General features: G+C 43.6%; 1 protein-coding gene across 2 annotated transcripts in view; it reads right to left on the bottom strand.

The window, feature by feature from the left end:
* The window catches only part of CYTIP (cytohesin 1 interacting protein), a 35,018-nt gene extending 22,458 nt beyond the window's left edge, over positions 1–12,560 (bottom strand). Inside the window, exon 1 of one of the 2 annotated variants that reach the window (XM_088462000.1) lies at positions 12,375–12,560. In XM_088462000.1, coding sequence (XP_088318126.1) covers positions 12,375–12,560 — 186 coding nt within the window. The remainder of the gene's footprint in view (positions 1–12,374) is intronic. The other variant, XM_088462001.1, reaches the window with a different exon arrangement.
* Positions 12,561–26,009: the final 13,449 nt, after the last annotated feature.

Raw genomic sequence — 26,009 nt, 5'->3', positions numbered from 1 at the left:
GCCTGAGGAGCTGCTGCACATGTGCGGCAGCTCCAATCGCGGCCGCGGGTGGCCCGCTGACTCTGCAGAGTCAAGGTTGTCTCCGTGTTTAAAAAAAATTGAATCGTCTGGGGGGTTTTCTGTTTGCTCGGAAACCCCCCTGTGTGCGCTACAGACATATGTACTGCGGTATATATTGTCTATGAGGGCAGAGACAGTACTGTGATTGCAAGCTTAGCTGACCAAACACAAGTGCTACAGTATGTCAGAGTGAGCTTCACCCCAAAGAAGACATCTTTTTCTGGTTTAAAAAAAAATCTCAAGCCTTTTATAATTCAATTTAGATATTTCAAGGGAAGATTGTGTGCTTTTGAGAGGCAGTGTATATTACTGTACTTACTGGTTGTTGTGGCCACGTCAGCTGCACACCAAAATAATTAGAGTTAAAAAAAACTATTTTTTACTCATTAAAAAAAAAATTCTCAAATATTTTAATTAACTTTAGATATTTAAAGAAAATATAAGATCTTTTTTCTGGTTAAATGAAAAAAAATGTATTTTAATAAAACTGCTGATAAAACTGTATGGTAAAGGTAAGTCATAGTACTACTTCAACATCTACTTTTAAAGAGGGTCAAGGGGTAAGAAGATGTAAGAAATGGCACAAAAAATCTAAACAATGTATGACAAGAAAACATCATCTCTAGCTATGAAGGGAAAATTTACTGCTGAAAAATTTAAAATTGCCAACATGCCATACACCACAAGCAGTGGCATGAAAAGGCTCAGACCATGGATTCAGGGGCGTTTCTAGAGAGGAAGGGGCCCGTGTGCAGTCTCAGACACGGGACCCGTCCTCTCCACTCTGCGGCCAGCAGCGCACTGAGCTGTGCGTGGCCAGCGCTGGAGTTATAGACTCTGGGCACTAGAGAGTACCCAGAGTCTATAGCAGGGGTTCCCAACCACGGTCCTCAAGGCACACTAACATTCCAGGTTTTAAGGATAGCCATACTTGAGCACAGGTGACTTAATTAGTACCTCACTTATTTTGATTTAACCATCTGTGCTTTAGCATGGATATAATTAAAACCAGGACTGTTAGTGTGCCTTGAGGACCGAGGTTGGGAATCACTGGTCTATAGTGTATGCACAGGACACCTGTACTGCGCATGCGCAAGTGACGGGAAAATGGCTGCCGTGGCCATTTTCCAGTCGTTTTACAGCGCCGGACACCCGCGCCGACGTGGTACTACGGAGAGGTAAGTATATTATGGGTGCAGGGTGTGCGGTGCGGGGCCCCCCTGGATCCAGGGGCCCATGTTCCCCGCACACCCTGCACCCATTATAGATAATCCCCTGCATGGATTTTATTTGCAAGTTGTTGTCTTGCTACTGCTCTTTCATGCCGTAGAATGCCTACTGTGAAAGCTAGGGCCAAACACAATCAGGCATCTTCTGTAACCTTGCATGTATCACCCTGCTCTGAGTCTAGATGTGTCACCTCTAAAACATTCAAATCAGTGCACAAAAAGAACACTAAGGCTGAAGAACAACTTCACATATCCCTGAGGCGAGTCTAGAGGTGTCCACGAGTGATATGTGTAAGTCTGACATTTCTGATTCTGATTCTAGAGAAGCTTCCTTACACCATTTCTAAACCCTCTGCAAATGTGAAGATGAGCAGTAGTAAAAGTAATGATGATGGTTTATACATAGAAATTGGGGATGCTACTTTAGAAGTTGTAACTATGCAATGGGATCATCACCATCATCCTCATTGTGTATCTGACACTAACAAGGATGAGGATGATGATGATGATGATGATGATGATGATGATGATGATGATGATTAATGTGTTGGACAAGAACAAATTGAAAAAAATCCATGAGAAATCAGTTGTTTTTACCAAAAAGTCAGCAACCAATGGCAGCAGCAAATGCCAGTGATAAGTAGCACATTGTCATGCCTGGGAAAAAGACCACAAAAGCCACCACATCTATGTGGAAATCCCTGCAACATTTGGCAAGGGATCTGTGTCATTTGTAATGCCAAAGTAAATAGAGTAGGGACATCTAAACACTTCCTCTCTGTTACTTGATTTGCAGGAAGTTCATTTAAGTTGTTTATCAAATCTGAGAAATCACATATTATACCAAGTAGTCCAGCTTCAGCTACCAGCAGCATATATAGATCCCACCCCATGCAATCTCCACCACCAACACCATCATCAACCTTCTCATTACCAATCAAAGGTAGTCCTCATGCATCCAATTTGCAAAGGCAGACTTACTCCCCTAATGCAATACACGATTCCCAAGAAAAGCTAGGGCTGCTGCTGTGGTTGAATCTTTATCACAGAAGGGGACCAAGAAGAATAGTAGTTTCACATAGCAATTGTCTGTGAAACAATCATTTAAAAGAGGAATCAAGTATGATGGCCATAGGAATCAAGTATGATAGTTGCACAGTGGATAACTGAAGCCATGATGACTATGTTAGCATTAGATCTGTTTCCAATATCCACCATCAATGCATCTGGTTTTAGTAGATTGAGGTCATGCGTCCATGCTACCAAATTCCATAATTTTACCAGCTATTCCTCACCAGTTAAACAAAAAGTTACTCTTTGACTAGAAAAATTTAATTGTACCGGCTATACACCTAATTGCAGATATGAGGACAAGCGATACTGGTCAAACAAAAAGATTAAATGATTATGACAACCCACCTTGTGTATCCCATTTAGCAGCAGTATCTAACACACAATGCTAGCTCATGCATGGGCAGGCTACTCTCTGTATCACAGGCTTCACTAAGAAGCATACGGTTGTCAATTTGTTACCCCACTAAAACTATCTTCAGGATTGATCACTTTTTGCTAAAGAAAGTATCATTGTATGAGCATTACAACTAAGTAAATTTCAACACTTGCCATGTTTTCCGCATACAAAAAACTTGGTGGTTCAGAATAACTGACAGGTCCAAGCAGAAGATGCTGGCTGTAGCCCATAATATTTCTGGGCATTTTCGGCATTCAGCAACCACATGTTACAGCAGCTGTAGGAACAGTTCAATTTGCCATGCCACCAACTGAAACAAGAGGTATTAACCAGATGGAATTCCACCTTTTATATTCTCCAGTGAATGGAGGGACAGCAACAAGCCATCATGATGTTCATATCAATCTGTGAAATAGGGAGAGCGGGGCATGTTACCACCTTGCTGAAGCACACCAGAGAATACTCTTGGTTTCATGCAAGCTGCTGAAACCATTTGAAATTGTAAGCAATGAAGTGAGTTCAGATACTGCCAGTCTGAGAAAGGTCATAACCATATGTTTAATATGTTGGACTTGTACATCAAGTTCTTTATTTGCTGTGCCAGTAACAAAGGGTTTACAATATCTTGCAATTGGATTGCTTGTGCCAACGATGCTTGATCCTAGGTTTAAATCTTATGTAATGTCTTTCTTTCCAACTGACATAGATCTTAAAAGATTCAAATAGCTCCTTGAGAGCAAGTTGTCAGCTCAAGTGGCACACGACACATCTCCTGCTTCAGATTCTCCTGCAAATGCTATGGCCAGAGCAAAAACTTGCCTTTCCAGGATATCCACTGATGATGATGAGACAACTCAGCACACCAGAGATAAACATTATGTCCACATATATTGACAACTCTACAGTCAGGACCAGTTCTAGACCAAGCAGAGCCCAAAGCAAAAATTTCCTTTGCCACCACCCACCCAACTGCAACATACACAAGTCCATACAAAAACTTAACATATCGCAGTTTAAGCATAAGGATATGTGGTACTAAGCATGACAATGCTCACTTGTACTGGACCTTATACATTTGCATTACATACCTTACACTACATTACTGACCCCTCTATACCTTACACTACATTACTGACCCTTCTATACCTTACACTACATTACTGACTCCTCTAAACCTTACACTACATTACTGACCCCTCTATACCTTACACTACATTACTGACCCCTCTATACCCTACACTACATTACTGACTCCTCTATACCTTACACTACATTACTGACCCCTCTATACCCTACACTACATTACTGACCCCTCTATACCTTACACTACATTACTGACCCCTCTATACCCTACACTACATTACTTACTCCTCTATACCTTACACTACATTACTGACCCCTCTATACCCTACACTACATTACTGACCCCTCTATACTCTACACTACATTACTGACCCCTCTATACCCTACACTACATTACTGACCCCTCTATACCTTACACTACATTACTGACCCCTCTATACCCTACACTACATTACTGACACCTCTATACCTTACACTACATTACTGACCCCTCTATACCCTACACTACATTACTGACCCCTCTATACTCTACACTACATTACTGACCCCTCTATACCCTACACTACATTACTGACCCCTCTATACCCTACACTACATTACTGACCCCTCTATACCTTACACTACATTACTGACCCCTCTATACCCTACACTACATTACTGACCCCTCTATACCTTACACTACATTACTGACCCCTCTATACCCTACACTACATTACTGACACCTCTATACCTTACACTACATTACTGACCCCTCTATACCCTAAACTACATTACTGACCCCTCTATACCTTACACTACATTACTGACCCATCTATACCTTACTGACCCTTCTATAAACTATTTTTAGAATTTCACCACAGTATCACTTTTTGATTGACAAGCTGATTTACAATATCTAAAAAGTTTCCTGATTTCAGTGGGACAGTCCCATTTTTTATGGAATGACCACACTCCTGACTCCTATGTTTGATAACCAAGGGTGTAACTTGTTCCATGTTCTCCTACAGTACATCTCTAAAATCATTAAAAAAAAAAGTGCAAAATAATATGCTTCCCTGACTGAGCGATTTATTAGTTCAGAAAACCAAGAAGCTGTTGTTACAAGAATGGTAAAATAACTATACATAAAGTTGCAATAATGAGACATAAATGGACTCTGGCAGCGTCTGTAGTTTCCTGATTGCTAACAAAACACTGTACTGTGAATGTTGGTGAAACTAGTGAGTAGCACTGTGCTTCCTCCTGTATATGTAACAATATATGCAGGCAGAGGGCAGTAAGTGTGGTGGTGATAGCCCCTTTGTGGATGTGCACGCTCCTGCTGTGTCGCCAGCGAGAGGTGTGATCATAACAGAAAGCAGGGATGGCACGGAGAGGATGGGACGGAGAGGCATAGGCTAAGCGGCATACACTGACTGAGCAGCACATCTACCATACAGTTACATATAATAAGCCATGAACAATTCCATTGTGCACCACTTTTCATTATGAGCTGTGCCCACCCTGCTGTATTGGTGTAAAGACTACAAGGGGTCAATCCAATTAGCCGCAAAGAGTGCGAGTTGACGTTGCGACAGAGTTAAAACGCCGGTAACAGACCAGCATCTCGCACCCTTCATGGCTAATTGGGGCTGCGAACAAAATTCCGCTAATTCGGGCTGCCGTAAAGTGCACCTATTTCCACGATGACTCGCGCCGCTCGCTGCAGCCTTTTGGTCAATATTGGTGAAAACTATTTTATGAGCTGTGCGGTGATCAAAATTGACTGGAGATGAATGATGTTAATAATGCTGTTGAACATATCCAAATGACATGATTTTAGCAGTTTTCATAATTTTTTTAAGTATTTCAAAACCAAAACATTTCAGGGTGGTTTTGTCAAAAACAAAACACGACGATTATTTACAACCAACACTAAAACACAAGGTTTTGCATCTCTAATTACTACATGTCATTATGCAAGTTTGACTAAATCCTTAAGACATCATTTATTAAGCACACTGGGGACGCTCTGCAAAATGCCGTAGTATTGCACCATTGCATATAGATGGTCCAACCTGAGCCAGATTACTACATGTGCCTGGAGATGATTCTTTTTATTCAGAGAGACAAAATATCTGAATTGAAAACGCTTACACATCACATGAAAGTCCAACCTCTTACTGCTTCCGTTATAATTAACTTTTACATTATTATCCTAAACTACTGGTCAATTTACAACTGAATTCATTATGAAAATGACGGGACTTCGGGACTGCCTTTGTTACAGGTGTCACTTTTGTGCTTTAAGCTTTGTTTGTTTGGGAATGCCTATAAAAATGTTCCTTCACCACATTTTATATAATTGTGATCTTGCTCCACAAAATTAAGTCTTGTTTTTGCTCTGCTAAACAGAAACTCAAGTTTGCAAGGATATCTTGCTTTATATGGTCTGTACAAACTTATGTTCCTCTGTATACACCGTCATGTGCTTTGATAAAAATCTTGGCACAGAGGGTCTGATTCAGACCCGTTCGCTAGGCTGCATTCTCACGTAGCCTGGCGATGTTTGCAATATGTGTATGCGTGCAAGACGCATTGCGCGAACTAGTCTATGCAATCAGGAAGCGCTTCGCACCCTGTACACAGACGCTCCGCAAGCATGAGTGACAGGACGTGCTGTTTGTGGGTGGTGAAGGGGGTGGTCGATGGTAACGGGGGTGTGGTGGTGCGAATGCAGGCATGTCTGTGCGTCTGAATGCCATTTCAGGGGCGTGCATAATTAAGACGCATTGTCAGCCTACCCGTCACATGGCTGAACTACACACAGCAGCACTCGCAGTGCTTGCGGTAGGGAATAGTCAGCCACAAGTGCTGCGTATGGGTCCGATGTTACTCGATGTTACCGATTGTTTAACACAGTTCCTGGAGACAGGCCCGGCGACAGGGAGGACTACGGGTACACCTGTACCGGACCCTAAGGAGACAGTGCTCCAGCCGCAGCCGCCGGTACCCATATATCCGCCACCCAGCTTTTGTAGTCAGGCCATGGCAGCGCTGGGCTAGACTTGCGTGTAGCTCAGACATGTCCCGGGCCGGACATGACCTTTTCAGTATGCAATGCGGCGGCGTGATCTGTGACGTTACGCCGCCGCGTTGCATACTGAAAAAAGTCCTGTCCGTCCTGGGACACCATCCCCTCTGTCAGGCACGGAAGTGGATAGATCCCCTTCAGAGTGGACTGGGGCTGGGTGCAGTGGCTATGGAAGGTGAGGGGGTTTGGGGCTGGGTGCGGAGGAAGGGGCTGGGGGCAGCAGCTATGGGTTTGGGGCTGAGGGCTGGGAAAGGTGAAGGGGGCTATGACCTGGGAAAGTTGAAGGATGCTGGGGAAGGTGAAGGGGGCTATAAGCTGGGGAAGGTGAAGAATCCTGAGGGCTGGGGAAGGTAAAGGGGGCTTAGGGCTGGGGAAAGTGATGGTGGTCTGAGGATGGTGATGAGGGTCTGAGGCAGGGGCACCGAGAGGGGGGAGCGGGTACAGATTACCGGGGCCCGGGCTTCCTGAGGGGCGCAGCGGGGGCGCGTGTCCAGCGCCGTTCCCCCGCCCTCAAAGCAGCCCAGCACACAGCGTGTGCTTAGCTGCAGTGGAGACTGCTTATGGCCGCTGAGCAGCAGCCACAGCAGTCTCCTATGCCTGATCGCGCCCCCCCTGGCTTTGAGCAGGGCTGAGGGGGCACAGAGCGCCCCCCTCCCCAGCGCGCAGCTTCGCGGCGCTGCATATCTTTGTTTTTTTTCCGGGAAGGGGGCATGGCCATGCCTCCCATGATTAGGCCACGCCCCCTATTACCCGGGCCCACCGCGGCTCTCAGCGGGCCTGGTCTGAGGATGAGGAAGGTGATAAGGGACTTTTGGGCTGAGCATGGTGATGAGGGTTTGAGTCTGAGGAAGGTTATGAGGGGCTGAGGAATAAGAATGGCTGACTACAGACACCATCTCTCCTAACCCGAGGCATCTTCAGCACTGTGATCAAGACCAGACTGTGTCATCAGTGACAGTGTGGTAAGTCATAGTGTGTTTTTACTTTATTTAAAGGCTTGCAAATCATCATTCTTCACATATCACACATGCAGGGGAGTTACATGTGGGTGCGATGTTGGGGCTGGTGGTGAGAAGGTGGGGCCCCCAGAGACATCAGTGTACTGGGCCCTGATATTTCTGTTGCTGGCCCTGCCTGGAGATGACATATGTTACTAAGGGAAATTGGGCTTCTTGTGTCAGACTGGTGGGCGCCTAAATACATACCGCGATTGCACGGCAGAGCTAATGTCTTGCTAGCGATCGCGGGATTTGCATACTTTGGCTGGACTTCAGTTGTCATTTTTGTGTACTTCAGCATATTTTTGAGAACATCTGTGTTCTGAACATGCCATTGTGCAGGGTTGTGCTGAGGGCAGTGCTATGCCACTGACACATGGAAGATGGCTGATACCCCTGTTGGCACCTGTGCACAGCTTGTAGAATGCCCGGAGAGGCATCCAACACCATAAGAAAGCCATCAGTGCCCTAAGGATGATCTGGGTACCCAGCTTCCTGCTACTGGATACAGGCCTCTTCTTTACAGCACAACTTATATTATGACATTACGCCACTGACAGGAAGGAGTTGACATGACCCACCAGCAGATAATGAAAGACTGAAGTCAATTGGAACCAAGGTGGGGCAGGGATGGTTAGGAATTTTTGATGACAGAAAAAAACTGAACATGGTGGCTTGGGGGCAACAGAGGACTGTCCAGTTCACCAAAATACCAAAGTATGACACTGCCATTGTGTTATATCCTGGGACAATGACCATAAACATAAGTATATGGCCAGTGATGAAAAGACACAAGTGGGGCCGAGGAACCTCTAGGCCACATGCATAGCCGCCCCCAGTCCATGTGCACAGCTTCAGGAAAAGCCCAGGGACAGTGTCTTTGCAAAGAGGAGCCTATTTACAAGTATCTCAAGAGACCATTGAAAATATTTATTAAGTAGTTGTTTTTATAAATGGTTGCGGCAACTGGTCACCCCCACAAAATAAAAATATTACAGTAATTATAACTCAAATAAGATTCATATTATTCCATTCAGTCCTTCACTTTGGCAATATCCACCATTTACTAACTCATTTCACATTTCTGCAAGACCACAATTAAGTTTTGGAGGGTCAGTGGCCTTTTTCATTATCAAGTAGGGGACAGCTATACTACACTTTGGCTTCATAACTGAATAGTGCACTTGCAACACTGCAAGACCCTTGCAATCTATAACACACACTCAGGACTCTCATTCTTTGCTTTTGGCTTGCTGCTGCTTTCAGTCAATTACATCTACTGTTCTGCCCAAAGTAGTCTCAGTGGAGTGAGTGGACCGGATCCAAGCCTGTGTACCATACGTGTCAACATTTCCAAGTGGAAAGTCTGAACAAATCAGGTCACTTTCCTTGCTTCACCCAAAGCATGCCCATTCTGGTGCCAGGGGGCACACCGCCTTTTTTGGGAAGCCATGCAGGTGAAAAAAGCAAGCTATCAAGATAAAGGCCAAATAAGTCAGGCCATAGGATAGGATTGACGTGATTGTGAAAGTCATAAACAAACCTGTATAATGTATTATGTGATGCAATGTCTACTACATAGCCTTTAGATGTCACTTTTATATCTGATGTCGGAGGGCATGGCTTTTCACAGAAGGCAAATGCATTTGTGTTTATCGGGTCTGGTATCATAGAAGATGTTTAATGCCAGTGTCAAAGAAACAAGCCAAAGCCATTGCAGGAAGAAATTAAACATAGTTATACCAGCCAAAGTCAGTACATAGGTAATCAAACAGAAACTTCCAGTAGTTGCCTATTTATCATTGGTGACAGTGGGGGGCTCCCTAAAAGTATAATTCCTTATCATCGCATATTGCTGCAATAAGGAATGATCATTTCGGGTTCCTTATAAATCTTCTATTTCACTAGTTTAGGCTACCTGGGGGGAATCCAAAAATCTGTTTTCCCCTACAGACTACAATGGCTAATCGTCTGACCATCATCAGACCTTGATACATTTTTGATCATTAACTTCCCCATGATTTGAATAGAGAAGCCATTGCAGGAGAAATAGGGAAAAGCCCCATGCATTGTGAAAACAGCTGTGTGCACCAGATTTAGTGCTGTTCTTCTTTTGATAATAGACCCCCTCAAGGATAAGCCATTTTGGTGCACACAAGAGATCACAACATCTACAAACCCCTGAAATCAGAGAAGAAAGACAGGAAACGGCTGGCTCTAAATAACCCTGTGCTTCCTCTGATTGGTCACTGATTAGGAAGAGTAAGTACTCATCTCTTGCAATATTCTCAAGACCACAATTATTGTCTCAGTGACAGACAAGGAATCAGACCAGTAACACAGAATCCAGGAGGATTTGGAGGCTCTGGAAGGTTCAACTCCTGATGTGGCCCCAGAAGAAGCAAAACCAGTACATTTAAATAAACTGTATTCCAGGCCATAAAAACATTTAATAATGTTACACGTTTGCAATCACCCTATTACTTTGTTCTCTCTGTGTCAATCATTTAAACTTATTCCCTATCAGCATGTATTTCCTTATCACATTTATTATCCATTTAATGCTGTCACTACCTACCCAGCTGACAATTCATTGTTCATCGTGACGGCATACTAGATTTCTGAATTGCATTGTCTGTTTGCTGCAAAAAAATCCCCTTTCCCGATACAAAAATTTTAGTTTTTTTCTGTTTATCGTCAGTTTCCTTGTGCGGATATTAAGGGAACATTTTATATTAACTTAAAATGTGCTCATATAGTGTATTACGTATGTATGTTCTCTAATGTTAGAGGTGTATTAGACAATCATCTTGGTCTGCCCCTAAAAACGGTGGAGTTTGGTAAAAAGATTTCTACCATTTTTCAATTAGTGATTTGGAACAGTATAAGTAGATTCAGAGCTCAAAGGGCCTGATTTAGAGCCACAGGCAATCTGTGCGTAATGCCGATGTAAACATAGAGCGCGCATGAGCAAAACTTTCTGAAAGCCCCTACGGCTCATGTGTTACCCAGCGTGTATGCACAAAGGGGGTGTTGTGATCGGGTGAGACAGTGTCAGAAATGTGTCCGGAAAGTAATGGGCGTTTCATGGCGGTGACTGGGAGGTGGCTAGTATTGCACGCAGAAATAGGCCATTCAGTGAGCAAATTATAGGAGTGTCATGGGCGTGTCAATGCAAGCCGGTGCATTCACAGACGCACAGCCGCAGGCATAGGACGCCATGGTCAGATGGAGGCACTACACCCATCATAGTGCTGGTGCAAATTTTGATGGTGTGACGGATGGTTGCATCTAAGGATGTACCAATAGGTTTTACAGCAGATGCTAAAAGTGGACATCTCAGTCCTTACACATTCAGCCACATAGATGTACACAAGGGAACGACTGCGTAGCAGCATTTGCATAAACTCGCAGACAGACGACCACTAATAGATGCTGCTGAGTGCGCTTTTGTGTGCAGCACAGAATCAGCACAAAATTGTGATATCAGTTCTGGTTCATATTCATAGACAGCCTATAGAGCAACTTTCTGTAAAAGACTGGCACAAAATAAGTTCCTATACAAACCTTTATTCCAAATCACAGTATGAAAATAAGTCGTTTAGAATTGAAAACAAAAATAAGCTATGAACTTTTTATATTTATATGTGCACTAGTTTTCATGTTTTAATGCCAATGTTTATGATTATAGATATATTATTATTTTAATTATTATTATATGAGAAAAATGATGAATGTGATGGATGATGTAAAAGTGACAGCAGTAGTTTATTCATTGTCACTGATTACTATCCTTCTGCTCATCCTCTTTCTTACCACTCCTTTTGTTTGATGACAAAGGCTATTAATAATTACAGACCAAAAATAGCACATCAACATACTGAATCATACTTGGCAAATAACTTTTTCTACAAAGAGCAGCAGAGAAAAAAAGGCTGAATATATTACTCGATATGTTTGGCATTAGAGTGATTTTTAAGAACGGACAGACTGATAAACTGAGCATATACATATATAAATATATGTATATATATATATATATATATATATATATATATATACACACACACACACACACAATCTGCAAGGGAATATTTTGAAAATACATCTGTACATTGAGATTGAAATTCGAGGGATGCTAATCTCAAATACCATATTTACTATCTTTATTTGTCCTGTGTGCTGGGCAGTATTTGATAAAATATATATTTTTTTTTCCTTAAGGGAGATTCTATTCTGAAAATGTGTATGTCTGAATGAAAACGTACATGTCTAGGCATATATTTGTTGGTGGGCTATGCATATACAGTTTAATTTTTGGGTATAAGCTTTTTTTTTTTCATTAAACAAATTGTTTATTTAAAATGAATATGTGTGAAGCTCCATATTAGTAATGATATGTTTATAAAGAAAAACTGTCAAAACTGTTTATTAGCACATCAACTCAATAAGTCACTTACCTGCTTTCCCCGTGGCAACGTTGCCAAGGCATCTGCCAGGCTGTGGATTCTTCTACTCTCCAAACCATTTCTGCACAATGTTTTTGGACAAGCTCCAAAATTGCTAAGGACAAGGCTTTCCAGCTGAGAGCCACAGCTGTCCTGCATACTGTGCCTGACCGTGGACATTTCAGTCTGTAAATTCATTTCATTTACAAAAAAACATGTCTGCTAATAAGAAGAAATCTGCATTGCCTGCTGTATATGAGAACGGAAATATAGTGTTTTGTGGTTTCCTATGTAGAACTCGTAAACCTTTAGTGATACCAAGGAAACGCTCTGTGCATATAATAACCCTTGTACAAAAAGATCTGCCCAAACTACACATTGTGGGGCTGATGAGCAGGTGGGAGCAAAGCAAGTAAAGCAAGTCATTTTGTATCTGGAACAAACCATTTTGCAATGAAAGAGGGGCAAAAACATTTCATTGTTAATACATGCCTGGGAAATACTGTCTGCTTTTGCATGCAGTGCACAAATAATGGACAGCTTTAACTTATTTATTTATTTATTTAAAATAGGTGATTTTTTTTTTAATGAAGATTTTAGTTACAGCATAAAACATATTTAAGAGAAGGAAAAGGAACAAAGAAAAATTAAATAACTGTCAATATGTAACATATGAGCAGACAATAAAAGGGGATGCGGTCATGATACCGACAGTCGGGATGCCGGCACTTAGAATACCATAGCAGGAATCCCGACACCAGTCAGAATCACGGCGCCAGCATCCTGACAGCCGGCTTCCTGAAGGTAAGTTCAAGTGTTAAGGGTTAGGCACTAGGGGGAGTAAGGGTTAGGTGTACGGTGCAGGGGATGGTTAAATTTATACTCATGGGGGATTAGGATTAGGCAGCATTTAGGGGAAGGGAGAGGTGGAGGGTTAGGATACTGACCGACAGGTGTCGGTATTATAACCCTGCCAGGATGTCGGCCACTGGGATTCTGACCGCCGTGATCCTGAACGCCGGCATCCCGTACCCAACCCAATAATATCGGCATTCCAAGTGAATAAGGCACAATTGACATTGATAATTGCACATGTTTACTAATTTAAACTAGGGGTGAGCGGGTTCGGATTTCTGACTCGGATCTGAAATCGAGACAAAACGTCATCATCCCGCCTTCCGAGTCTCGCGGGTTTTGGATCCTATATAAGGTACCCGCGTCGGCGCCATTTTCTCACTCGGCTGTGGACAGTGAAGAGGGAGGGTGGGAGTTAGGGCTGGCTGGGCTATGTAGTGTAGTGTAGTGCAGAGTAGTGTTGTGCTGTGCTGTGCTGCGCTGTGCTGCTGTTGTCCACTACTTCAAAGTCCATAGGGGCTGGCTGTGTTGTGCTGTGCTGCTGTTGTTAATAGGGGCTGTGTCCACTACTTCAAAGTCCATAGGGGCTGGCTGGACTGTGTTGTGCAGTCAGTTCTCCATAGGGGCTGTGTCCACTCCAAAGTCCTGTGCAGTGTCCCAGTCCTAAAGGGGTGCTGTAGTGTTGTCCAGGGGGTGCTCTGTCCATCAGGGGTGCTCCCCCCAAGTGCTAAAAAAATAATATTTTTTGTGTGTTTGTGAATTGTGTGCGCAGTAGCCACACGTGCATCAACAAAGTAGTGCCAAGCGTGCGCCTGTGTCATAAGTAAAGGGCCAGCTGGCTTGACCGTTAAAGGGTGCTGTAACCCCCAAAGTACACTCCAGTCCAAACCAAAAAAAAAAATATTTTCTGTGTTTGTGAATTGTGTGCGCAGTAGCCGCACGTGCATCAACAAAGTAGTGCCAAGCGTGCGCCTGTGTCATAAGTAATGGGCCGGCTGGCTTGACCATTAAAGGGTGCTGTAACCCCCAAAGTACACTCCAAACCAAAAAAATATATATTTTCTGTGTTTGTGAATTGTGTGCGCAGTAGCCGCACGTGCATCAACAAAGTAGTGCCAAGCGTGCGCCTGTGTCATAAGTAAAGGGCCGGCTGGCTTGACCATTAAAGGGTGCTGTAACCCCCAAAGTACACTCCAAACCAAAAATAAAATATTTTCTGTGTTTGTGAATTGTGTGCGCAGTAGCCGCATGTGCATCAACAAAGTAGTGCCAAGCGTGCGCCTGTGTCATAAGTAAAGGGCCGGCTGGCTTGACCGTTAAAGGGTGCCGTAACCCCCAAAGTACACTCCAAACCAAAATAAAAAATATTTTCTGTGTTTGTGACTTGTGTGCTCTGTGGCTGCACGTGCATCAACAAAGGAGCAGCGCCAAGCGTGCGCCTGTGTCCCATAAGTAAAGAGCCGGCTGGCTCATTTCTTAAAGGGTGGTGTAACCCACAAAGTGCACTACTCTCCAGCAAAAATAAAAAATTATTTTCTGTGTTTGTGTGCGCTTTAGCCGCACGTATATATCAATATAACATAAATGGAGGACCAAACTTTCTCGTATAAAAATAAAATAGGGAAAGATCAAGAACCACTTCCTCCTAGTGCTATTGCTGCTGCTGGGAGTTGTTCATCATCCCAGAGAGGAAGTAGGAACATCACTACTTTTACTAAACAATTGACCCTCCAACAGTCCCTAGCGATGAGGATGAAGTACGACAGCAGTCATCCTGAAGCAAAACGTATAACTGAGGCCTTAACTGCTATGTTGGTGTTAGACGTGCGTCCGGTATCCGCCATTAGTGCAGTGGGATTTAGACAATTGATGGAGGTAGTGTGTCCCCGGTTCCAAATCCCGTCTAGATTCCACCTGCATCCTCAAAGCAGCAGCGACAAGCGTGCGTCTGTCTGTTAAAGGGTGGTGACACCCTCAAAGTGTGCTACACAAACAATAAAAATATTCTTCTTCTTTTTTCTGTCTTTGTGAATTGTGTGGGCTGTAGCCGCACTTGCATCCTCAAAGCAGCAGCGACAAGCGTGTGTCTGTCTGTTAAAGGGTGGTGACACCCTAAAAGTGTGCTACACAAACAATAAAAATATTCTTCTTTTTTCTGTCTTTGTGAATTGTGTGGGCTGTAGCTGCACTTGCATCCTCAAAGCAGCAGCGACAAGCGTGCGTCTGTCTGTTAAAGGATTACATCGGTGACAGCATCCAAGTAGGCATGTCAGACAGTCCGTACCTGTACTGGCAGGAAAAAGAAGCAATTTGGAGGTCCCTGTACAAACTGGCTCTATTTTACCTGAGTTGCCCCCCCTCCAGTGTGTACTCCGAAAGAGTGTTTAGTGCAGCCGGGAACCTTGTCAGCGAAAGGCGTAGGAGGTTGCTTCCACAAAATGTGGAGAAGATGATGTTCATAAAATGAATTATCAACTCTTCCAGGGAGACCAGCCTCCAGAACGTACAGCGGGGACGAATTAATACTCTGTGAGGATGAGGATGTACACACTGAAGAGGGTGAGGAATCGGTGGATGAGGAGGATGAGGATGACATCTTGCCTCCGTAGAGCCAGTTTGTGCAGGGACAGATTAATTGCCAGCTTGTTTTGTGGGGGCCCAAACGAACCAATCATTTCAGCCACAGTTGTGTGGCAGACCCTGGCGCTGAAATGATTGGTTTGTTAAAGTGTGCATGTCCTGTTTATACAACATAAGGGTGGGTAGGAGGGCCCAAGGACAATTCCATCTTGCACCTCTTTTTTTTTCTTTGCATTATGTACAGTTTGGGGCCTAGTTTTTCAAACTGCCATCCTGTCTGCCACTGCAGTTTCACGCCTAGATGGGTCACGTGTTTGTGCCGCCCACTCGTGTCGCTTAGCATAGTCATCCAGCTACCTCGGTGCAACCTTTTGGACATAAAAACACTATTGTGAGGTGTGAGGTGTTCAGAATAGACTGGAAATGAGTGGAAATTAAGGTTATTGAGGTTAATAATAGCATAGGAGCAGAAAAACCTACAAATTCTGTGATTTTAGCTGTTTTTATGCTTTTTAAAAAAAAAATACAGATCCAAAACACAAAACCCAGAACCCAAAACACGGAAGGGTGGTTTTGGCAAAACCAATCCAGATGCAAAACACGAAGAAAGATCCAGATCCAAAACCAAAACACAAAACACGAAAAGTGGCCGGTGCACACCCCTAATTTAAACACACAGAATCAATTGGGGTATGAACACACTAGGGAAAGCAACTATGGCCCTCATTCAGAGCCACTCGCAAACAGCAGTACGCTCGATGCGTTCCGATGTTGAATAACCGCGCATGCGTCGGTGTAACACTGCGCATGTGCGTACGGCAGATTGCGAGCTTTTTTGGTCTCGTTCGTCAAATAGCGTACAGGAAGTGACATGTCAAATGTGATTGACAGAACAGGGCGTTTTTGGGTGTTGACGGGGGTGGAGATGGAAAAACGCAGGCGTGGCGAGGCGTTTTTGGGGCGTACATACATTAGCAGATGCGAGCGTAAAATGTGTTCGGACCGACTCATACGTCACTGGATGATCCTCTTTCCCTTCAAAATGCTCGCACAGCTTAGGGTCTGGATTATTCGACCACATTGGCGATTGCCTTCTCCTCCGTCCCGGGACTCCACGATGTTGTTGCGATTAATCGCGGGAGGGCTGAAAAGCAATTAGTGTTGGATTGAAAACCGGCTTGGTATGTGTTTTGAAATCAGTTTTTTGGGATAGCACAAAACCGTACGCAGGTGCAAATCTGAGCTGCTAATGTCAGGATGACACAATCAATTTGCGTACATTTGTGGGGGTTTATTTTGCCCTCAATTTGGTGGTTAGGGCCTATTGTAACAATAATGTCATCAGGTTTTAATTTTCTCACCATTTTATTTTTGCCTCTTGAATTTGCCTGGTTATATGAATTTTTAAACGTTCCTTAAAGAGCCCTTTTTTTTATTTATTTTTATTTTTTTTGGCAATTTTTTGCCTTTTGGTCCAGGATTAAATGTAACCCATTTGTACAATAATTTCACAATCCAATGTCAGATTTTTGGTGTCAATTTATTGGTCAAACAAAAATTAAATTAATAAAAAATTTGGGGACATCTTTTTTTGCCAAAGATCTGTCCCAAAATCCAACAAATTGGCCCAACATAACTGTTGACATAAACATACAACAAAAAATTAAAAACATTTCATAAGAAAGGAGAGGGAAGTTTTGACCAGAAAGGAATATGAGCCAAGCACAGAAGGATTGTGGGAAAAGTCGCCATTGCTGTCACCGTTTTTTCACCCGTTTGGATGGGGGAGGGAGGGTGCCAGACCGGGTCCGGGATGTCATCGGGCTGGCCTGTCCAGAGGCAGATGTTGTGGCCTCTGCACTAGGCACAGGGCTAGGCACATTTGGAGGATTGGCTGATGTTGTGCCAGAGGTGGAGGATCCTGATGTTCCGGCAGGAAGGGAGGTCGGCTCCACCATGTGCTGGCGAACGAGCTGCTCCAGGGCATTGGCGATGCGGATGTTGGCCCTGGTATTTTCCGCCAGGGCCTGACCAATGGTCACGTTGGCCGCAGCATTTTGCTCCAGGGCCTCAGCCACCCGTACCAGACTGGCGTCCATCCTCTGCAGAATCTCAGTATGGAAATCCGATTTGAAATTGAGTTCTGTGAGGAGGGACACTGCCTGCGAGGGGGATTGCCCTGGACTGGCTTCTGCAGGGTCCTCAGCCGGATGTACTGGTTCCTCCCCTGCCGAGCCAGCAGAAACTCGGCGGCCAAGGCTCCCCTCTGGAGCAGACTCATCCGCCTGTGTCTCTGTTAGGAAAAAAGAGAAAAGACTCACATTAGAATCTACATATTGGCACAATAACATTTCAGAGTTGGTGACATCAAAAGATTTACCTGGGACAACATGAGGAGCCGCAAAGTCTGGCATGTCCGTATCCATGTTGGACACGCCAAACACCTCCACAGGCTGCACACACCCCTGTGCCAGCTCTTCTAAATCCATCAGCTCCAATGACACAGGGGTGGGACCCCCACCTGTCCCCCTTGCATGCCTAGCCCTGTCCGCGAGTTTTTGCTTTAGGCGAAATTTGAAGTCGCCCCATCTGTGGGAAAAAATGGAAGCCATTATCCTTTTGTTTAAAATGGTGTTTGTTTTTTGGGTGGTCAAGTGTTTACTTACCGCCGTTTGACATCCCGGGCTAGACGGACATAATCACCCACCCTATTGACAGCAACGGCTACCTCTTCCCACATTCTCCCCTTCTGGCTTAGACTCATATTCCTGTCTGCCTGTGGCAGGATGTCCACACACTTCTGGATCAAAACCTCCATCTCCTTTCTTGTGAAATGTGGCTGCCTTTTTTTTTGGCAGCTTTGGCCGGAATACTTGGCCCAGCAGCCTCTTCCATGTCATCCTCCTCACCTATTTGTGTAAATATTCAGATTTCACAAATTCACAACTTGCCCAATCTTATGTTTCTAATTAATCATTGATACAAAATGCATGAAAGACTTACCGCCTGCCTCTTGGGCATTGTTTCCCTGGTCTGTCGCCATGTCTGTGGTCCAAACAAGAAATACACCAGAATTTTAATGTGTTTTCGTGACGTATTTATACATGCGTCCTTATTTTGCGGCCGCATCATTGATTGTGCGATCCTATGATCCCTCCTTAATTTGTGCGGGAAACGAAACACTATTTATGGCTTGGTGTGTCTCGAGTCGAGGTGGCGTTTTTGGATTGTTGGAGGTTACCTTGGCTGGAGTTTCTTGTTTGCGGATAAAGGAGTTGGCGTTTGGAGTTTATTTTTTTTGCTAGATTTGCGTTTTTATTTTTTTGGCCTCGTTTCTTGATTTGGTAAGTTTTGTGAAGTCTAACTTTTGATCAATTGTTGTCTCATTGTGTTTCTTATTGTTTTTAATTTTTGGAACCATAATTTCATATATTTTAGATTTTTATTAATTTCGGACCCAAAGACCTTTTGATTTGGACTCTTATATATTTGCTCTTGGTAAGTCCATTTTTTTTCTTGTATTTGTGAACTAATTAGCGCATTTTTCTCAGTTTGTATAGTGACTTGTATTTGCAAACTAATTAGCGCATTTTTACTACTTACTATTGTGACTTGTATTTGCGAACTAATTAGCACATTTTTACTACTTACTATTGTGACTTGTATTTGCGAACTAATTTGCGCATTTTTACTACTTACTATTGTGACTTGTATTTGCGAACTAATTAGCGCATTTTTACTACTTACTATTGTGACTTGTATTTGCGAACTAATTAGCGCATTTTTAAATGCTTATTAATCCTGTAAAATTATTTGTGGTTGCCCTTTCGCTTTTTTGGCAAACATTTCAACCCATTTTGATGTACTGTGTGCAATGTCGTTTTGCTCTTTTGCTAAATGTGTGTTTCGCATATTTTAAGTTTTGTCTAGCACAAAATTTAGAAACAAAAATGCACAGAGTGAAATTTGTCAAATTATTTTTGTGATTAATTTCAGTTTGGACGTATCATGACAATACCCCGGCATGTAAGCAGCAATGGATGGTATCATCAAGCTAAGTTGTTTTTAATTTTCTTTTGGGGTGGGTCCAAAGCCTTACATTCCAATCTTGCCATTTCAGGTTGATCTTGGGCGGATTGTTCTGGCCATGCTCCCGGAAGCCGACCAACCTCAATCTCGTCCCAGGCGTAGGCATCGTAGGCGTGCAAGGCCCCAGATATTTCGAACACGTGTCACCCTTTTTGGAATGCCCGATGATGAGGTTTTAAGATGCTACCGTCTTCCTCCCAAAATCATCATAGACACTCTCTCATTAATAGAGAGTGATCTTGAGCGGCAAATTGACAGTCCAACAGCAATACCACCACTTACGCAATTTATGGCGGTGTTACATTTCTGTGCCTCAGGATCGTTTCAAACAATGGTGGGAATAGTGGCGGGCATCTCACAATCCTCCTTTTCCCGGATCCTGAGGGCAGTGATGGAGGCACTTTTCAAGCACCTCCATCATTTTATTCAAATGCCTTTGGATATGGGTGCCCTTAGTGTGGCCAAGGCCAATTTTTACCAAATAGCTGGCTTCCCACACATCATAGGGGTTGTGGATGGTACTCACATACCACTTCAGCCTCCAGCACGGCTGGAGGCCATATTTCGAAACAGGAAACACTATCACTCCCTGAATGTAATGGTGGTATGTGATGCCTCCCTCCAGATCCTGTCCCTGAATGCAAAATTACCAGGAAGTGCACATGACTCCTTCGTCATCCGGCAATCAGGGATATGGCACAAATTAACCAACCTACAAGCTGGTGATGCGTGGCTTCTGGGTAAGTGGAGACCTTTAGTACATAACAATGTTAAGCTTGATACACAGTGATCCTGATGTTGTCTATTCTTTTTCACAGGAGACAGTGGATACCCTTGCATGCCCTGGCTGCTCACTCCTTATTTGGCTCCCACACCAGGTCCACAAAGTGAGTTTAATACCGCACTTACAGCCACCAGGCAAGTGGTGGAGCGCTGTATCGGCCTTTTAAAAGGCCGATTCAGATGCCTCCACCGCTCTGGTGGCGAGCTCATGTATTTGCCGGATATGGTTTCGAAAATTGTGGTCCTGTGTGGGATCTTTCACAACATCGCCATAAGGAGTGGTGTTCCAATGCAGCCAGAGGATGCCTTACCTGAGGATGGCCCCCCGGAGGTTGGTCGGAGGTCAGTATGTGGGGGGGCCATACGCGATGATGTGGTGGCCCGATATTTTAGGTAATTATTGATCAAACAACAGTGTGTATACCCAATGTGTTACGGTTTTTTAACGTTCATCTTTTTTGATATTAATTCTTGCACCATCTTCTGTTTGTTTGCATAATCTTTGGCACTCCCACGATGACTACTTCCTGCTACCCTTCAAAAACCTTTCTGTTGAAACTTCGGGAATATATTCTGACACCAATATTGCAACGCCATATTTTTGACATCATGTGGGCATGGACCTTCGTCAACCAGTTCTTGATTTGTTGTGTGTTTGTTTAGTGTTTTTGGTATGTGGTGTATTTCTGATTATCACTGTGTGTTTTGTTTGTGAGTGACCACTTTGTATTTTGATTTGTGTTGTGAATAAATATTTGGAGAGTGTAATTTGTTTCCTTTTTGGGCACCTTAGAAGCAAGTGTAAACAAACTCCCAAACGTTAATTTTACCTAAGGGGTAACCCAGTAATGAAGCAAGTGGAGCTAAAATGTAATATGTTTTCGGGGTACTAACCAACACAACAAGGAATCGTGTACAATCAGTTGCCTTCGTAAGATTGTCCTAAGCAGTTTGGCCACCAAATAGGAACCTGAAAAATGGTGTAAACTATCATGTTGACCACCACAAAAAAGTAAAATGACATTGGTACTGGGAGGTGTTTCTTGTGCCTGTTTGCATTCAAAATACAACACACAATCTGTAGTGAGATTCTGTGGCAAACCTTGCTTGAAGAGTCTACTTATGTCAGTGTAAAGAATCTTGGATTTACTCCAAACGCATGAGACAGAGCTTGATTTAAAACTGATTTATTAAGAAACAATTTGTAAAAAAAAAAAAAAAAACAACTAATTCCTAAGGAGGACCAACAGATGGTCAAGGGCCTGCATCAGCCCGGTGACCTGCTCCCGCATACGGCCCACACAATTAACGATCTCTTCCCGACGCCTCTGTTCCTCTGTGGGTGACAAAAGTTTGTGGATTAATAAATCGATAATGAAGCAACATTGTAAAAAAACACAAAACAAGCAAACCAAAACTTACAAGCTTGTGGGCCAAAAAAACATTACACGGATAAAAGCCAGCACCCCAAAATGTCTAAGGGCAAAAATACAAGGGCCCTAAAAAAAGGCACACAGGTGTGATATGTGTATGGTGACATCAGCAGGAACAGGTAAAGACAACCCCCAAAAATACCCTAAGGCGACAAAAAGTCTAAAAAAATGGGGACGACACATGATTACATACAAACAGTTTGTGGTGTCCAAAATAAACTTTAAAAACATACCGTTCTCCAAAACGCCAGAGCCAGAAGCCACTCCCTGGACCACCTCGGAGGTGGCTACATTCCCCAACCCAAGGGCAAGGTGTTTTCAGGATCCTGGGAGGGGGCATTTGGAGGAGGGACGGATGGAGGAGAGGGGGAATTGGGCTGGAGGGGAAGTAGGCCGGAAATTTCAGCCACAGGGTCTGGGGAGGAGGGGGTAATAGAGGAATTGGGGGTTGGAGAGAGGGGCCGGGACCGGCGTCTTGTGTGGCGATGCCGCCGTAGTGTTTGCTGGGCCCCTAAAAAATGACCAAAAAATTGTGGTTAGTTTCAACAGGAAACCAAAAAAAAAAAAATAATAAAAAAATAAAAAATAAAAACACAATAGGACAGACATGAAAACATGCACATGCAGATATGACTACAATGACTCTATAGGACAGACATGAAAACATGCACATGCAGATATGACTACAATGACTCTATAGGACAGACATGAAAACATGCACATGCAGATATGACTACAGTGACTCTATAGGACAGACATGAAAACATGCACATGCAGATATGACTACAATGACTCTATAGGACAGACATGAAAACATGCACATGCAGATATGACTACAATGACTCTATAGGACAGACATGAAAACATGCACACGCAGTTAGGGCCCACAAGATAAACTTGAAAACCACAGTCCAGAACACTTACTTTCCGCAATCTGCATGCGAAAGCATGCCAGCAAGCGGGGCGTCCGCCGGTGAAAGGTCCGACCACCTGCGCTCCAGCTGGCCAATATGTCGGCGTGAGCCGAAGGAGCGCAGGCATCGACGTACCTCCGCATATGCGGAACGCTTGCGCCTATTGGAGATGGGTGGAGGCTGACTGGTGATCCTCCTGTCCATCACCTCCGTCAGCACCAGCAGTTCGCGCCTGGTGAATGCGGCGGATCTCATGATGGCAATGGTGTTTTTTTGACAAAATAATTTTAATAAAGCACCCCAAAAAAATTTGATTGGCTAATGTATTTGGGAAATTAACAGGACCAATTCTATTGGTTAGTGTATGAGTCATGTGTTCGACAGGGCCAGAAATCTCTTGAGAGTTATGATAGGCTTGATGCAGTGACATGCGTAAGCAAATTTAAATAAAGAAATGAACCACTGAAAAATTGTGGGGAGACAAACAAATAGAACAATTGTTTAATTGGGGCTAACATGTCTTTTGAACAACAAAAGCGAAGGTTTCAGCCGTACGTATTCTGCGAGCAAATACAAACACGGACAAGATTAAAGTTTATTGCATTGTGTTGAAAAAAACAAAACAATTAAGCTAATTGATACATTGATTGGCATGATACGATTGAGGGAGGTAGGCCGAAAAAACGAGCAGATAATCGGAATCTGACAGTCCCACTTCCGGTTTGTACTTGTGCGTGCGTTCCCTTCAAGTCATTTTGAGGTTGTACGCTCGCTATTTGGCACGCTCGTTAGTCAGAGGAGGGGTCGCCTGAGTTTGGGGCGGATTTTTAGTTGCGTAGGAAAATACGAGCGAGTGCTTGAATTTAAATATTTTTTTACGTATGGCGAACGTGCGTACGCCCACTTGCGAGTGGGTCTGAATCAGGGCCTATATCAGAGTTGCGTCCGGCTCTGAATCGGGGCCTCAATTCCAGCCGCTTTTCGCATAAGCAGAAAGTCAATGCAATGTAATAGGCAAAAAAGATTTGCCTCTGAATCGCAGGAGAAAAGTGCAAAATTTTTATTTTGGGGTGCAAAGGTGGGGAAACCCCTCAGAACCCTGGGACAGGCACACAAACAACAACTGTGTTAAAAAATTCCGAAAAAAAGTTAACACCCCAAAGATGTACTTTCATTTTGCGGGCAAAAAAGTAAAAAGTGGGCGGACAAGCATAAAAACTAGCGAAATAAACTTTTTGGGGGTCTGCAAGGATGGGTCAGGTGTTTTTTTGATTGCAGGTGCATGCTACAGGTGCGGTTTTCAAGTTTTTTTTAACTTCACTTTAGAGACTTTAAAATATGCTAGCACCCATTTTCAAATACCCCAAATTTGACAGAGCTACTTATTTTCACCAAAAAATACTGCTTAATGCTATTCTTCACCACTTGTGCAAACACACTAATAAGAAGCTATTGAAACTAGTTAAGTACCCCAAATAGCTTTATTAAGGCTATTCGGGCACATCTACATTGATCCCCAATGTTAGTGCATCTTTTTGGGGGGGGTTCAGGCTGATTTCCCCATTTCTGACAGCACTTTCCACCTGTTTCGACTTCGGTTTGGAATTGAATAGGGTGAATAGCGGGGACACGCATGATAAGTTTCCGCGTCCAAAACACGCGATGTAGGCGGAAAGTCAGGCAGGCGAAACTTTATTGCGGATGCAAAACTAATTGAATACCGCCCCAAGTCGTTAAAGGAACCATCTGTACCATAGTTTATGATATTTCGGGAGAGTATTTCTACAGATATTAATATAGCATTCGTGATTGGACACCTCATTAACTAAGGCTTCACATTTAAATATATCAGGGAAGTCTTGGGCAAATCAAACTCTAGCCACTATAACCTTGGCAAGGGCAGTGAGACATAAAACATATTTATAAAGGATCCTATTATGGGTTTTTTTCGAGTTCAAGGACAAATCCCAGGGCCCAAAGGAGAGAGGGAAGGAGTGGTCAACTTAAAATCAGCCCAACATGAGTCCAAAATGCAAAAATTCCTGGGCATCTCCATAATAGATGCCAATACCAAGCGTCAAGTAAGCCGCATTTAGGACAATCAGCATCCGCCCGAAAACCTAGTTTTAGCAAGAAGAGAGGAGTATGGTAAACTCTGTCCAATACATAGTAGTGAACCTGTTGATAGCACAAACAGGAAGTAGTCTTTTTAGTAAGCATCTGCTCCTATTGGTCATCGGACACAGGTCCAAGGTCAACCGCCCGCTTCAGCTTTAGTGGGCATTGGGTGTGAAGTAGGCATTGAGATCAGCATATGTAAAGAAGACCTGTCTCTCAGAACCAAGACGGTGGAGCAGAGACATAATTGTAGAGTGTGGTATGAAGGGAAGTGGGACCAAATTGAGCATGTACTGCATGTCGGAGATGCAGACACCTGTGTGTGGAAAGCCAAACTCCTCATGCAATTGTGCAAAGGGTTTACAAAAAAAATAGCATAATGTTGGCTGATAGAGAAGACACCATAAAGGACCCAAATATTATCAGAATTAAGCTTGCTCAACTCTGGGTAGGCGGTATTGAGCCACAGGGATTTGTCGGAGTCCACATCTGACCAATCAGACAAAGTATTAGTGAAGCGCAAGACTAATAGGGCCTGGTGTATTAAGGGAGCCAAACCTGAGGGAAGTCCCCCAGAAAGTAAGAACTGTAGTAAAGTGAGTGAGGGCTCATTTGCTTAGCCAGGAACCCCAACAATGTGGACTCAGCAATGGGGCGTCACCAAGTTCACAAGATGTGCAAGCTTAGAGGCTAAATTATATAAAGGTAGATTAGGGAGGGCCAATACCCCATTTAGTTTTAGTAAAAATTTTAAGGGCCACACAGGTTGTTTGGCACCTCAAATACAGGAGGAGAGAATACTGCCAACTAGGGGTGTGCACCGGCCACTTTTGTGTTTTGGATTTGGATTGGTTTTGCCAAAACCACCCTTCGGT

The sequence above is a fragment of the Taudactylus pleione genome, unplaced genomic scaffold (assembly GCF_031769625.1).
Source record: "Taudactylus pleione unplaced genomic scaffold, aTauple2 ptg001137l, whole genome shotgun sequence".
Classification (NCBI taxonomy): domain Eukaryota; kingdom Metazoa; phylum Chordata; class Amphibia; order Anura; family Myobatrachidae; genus Taudactylus; species Taudactylus pleione.
This window is presented reverse-complemented; position numbering and strand designations above follow the sequence as displayed.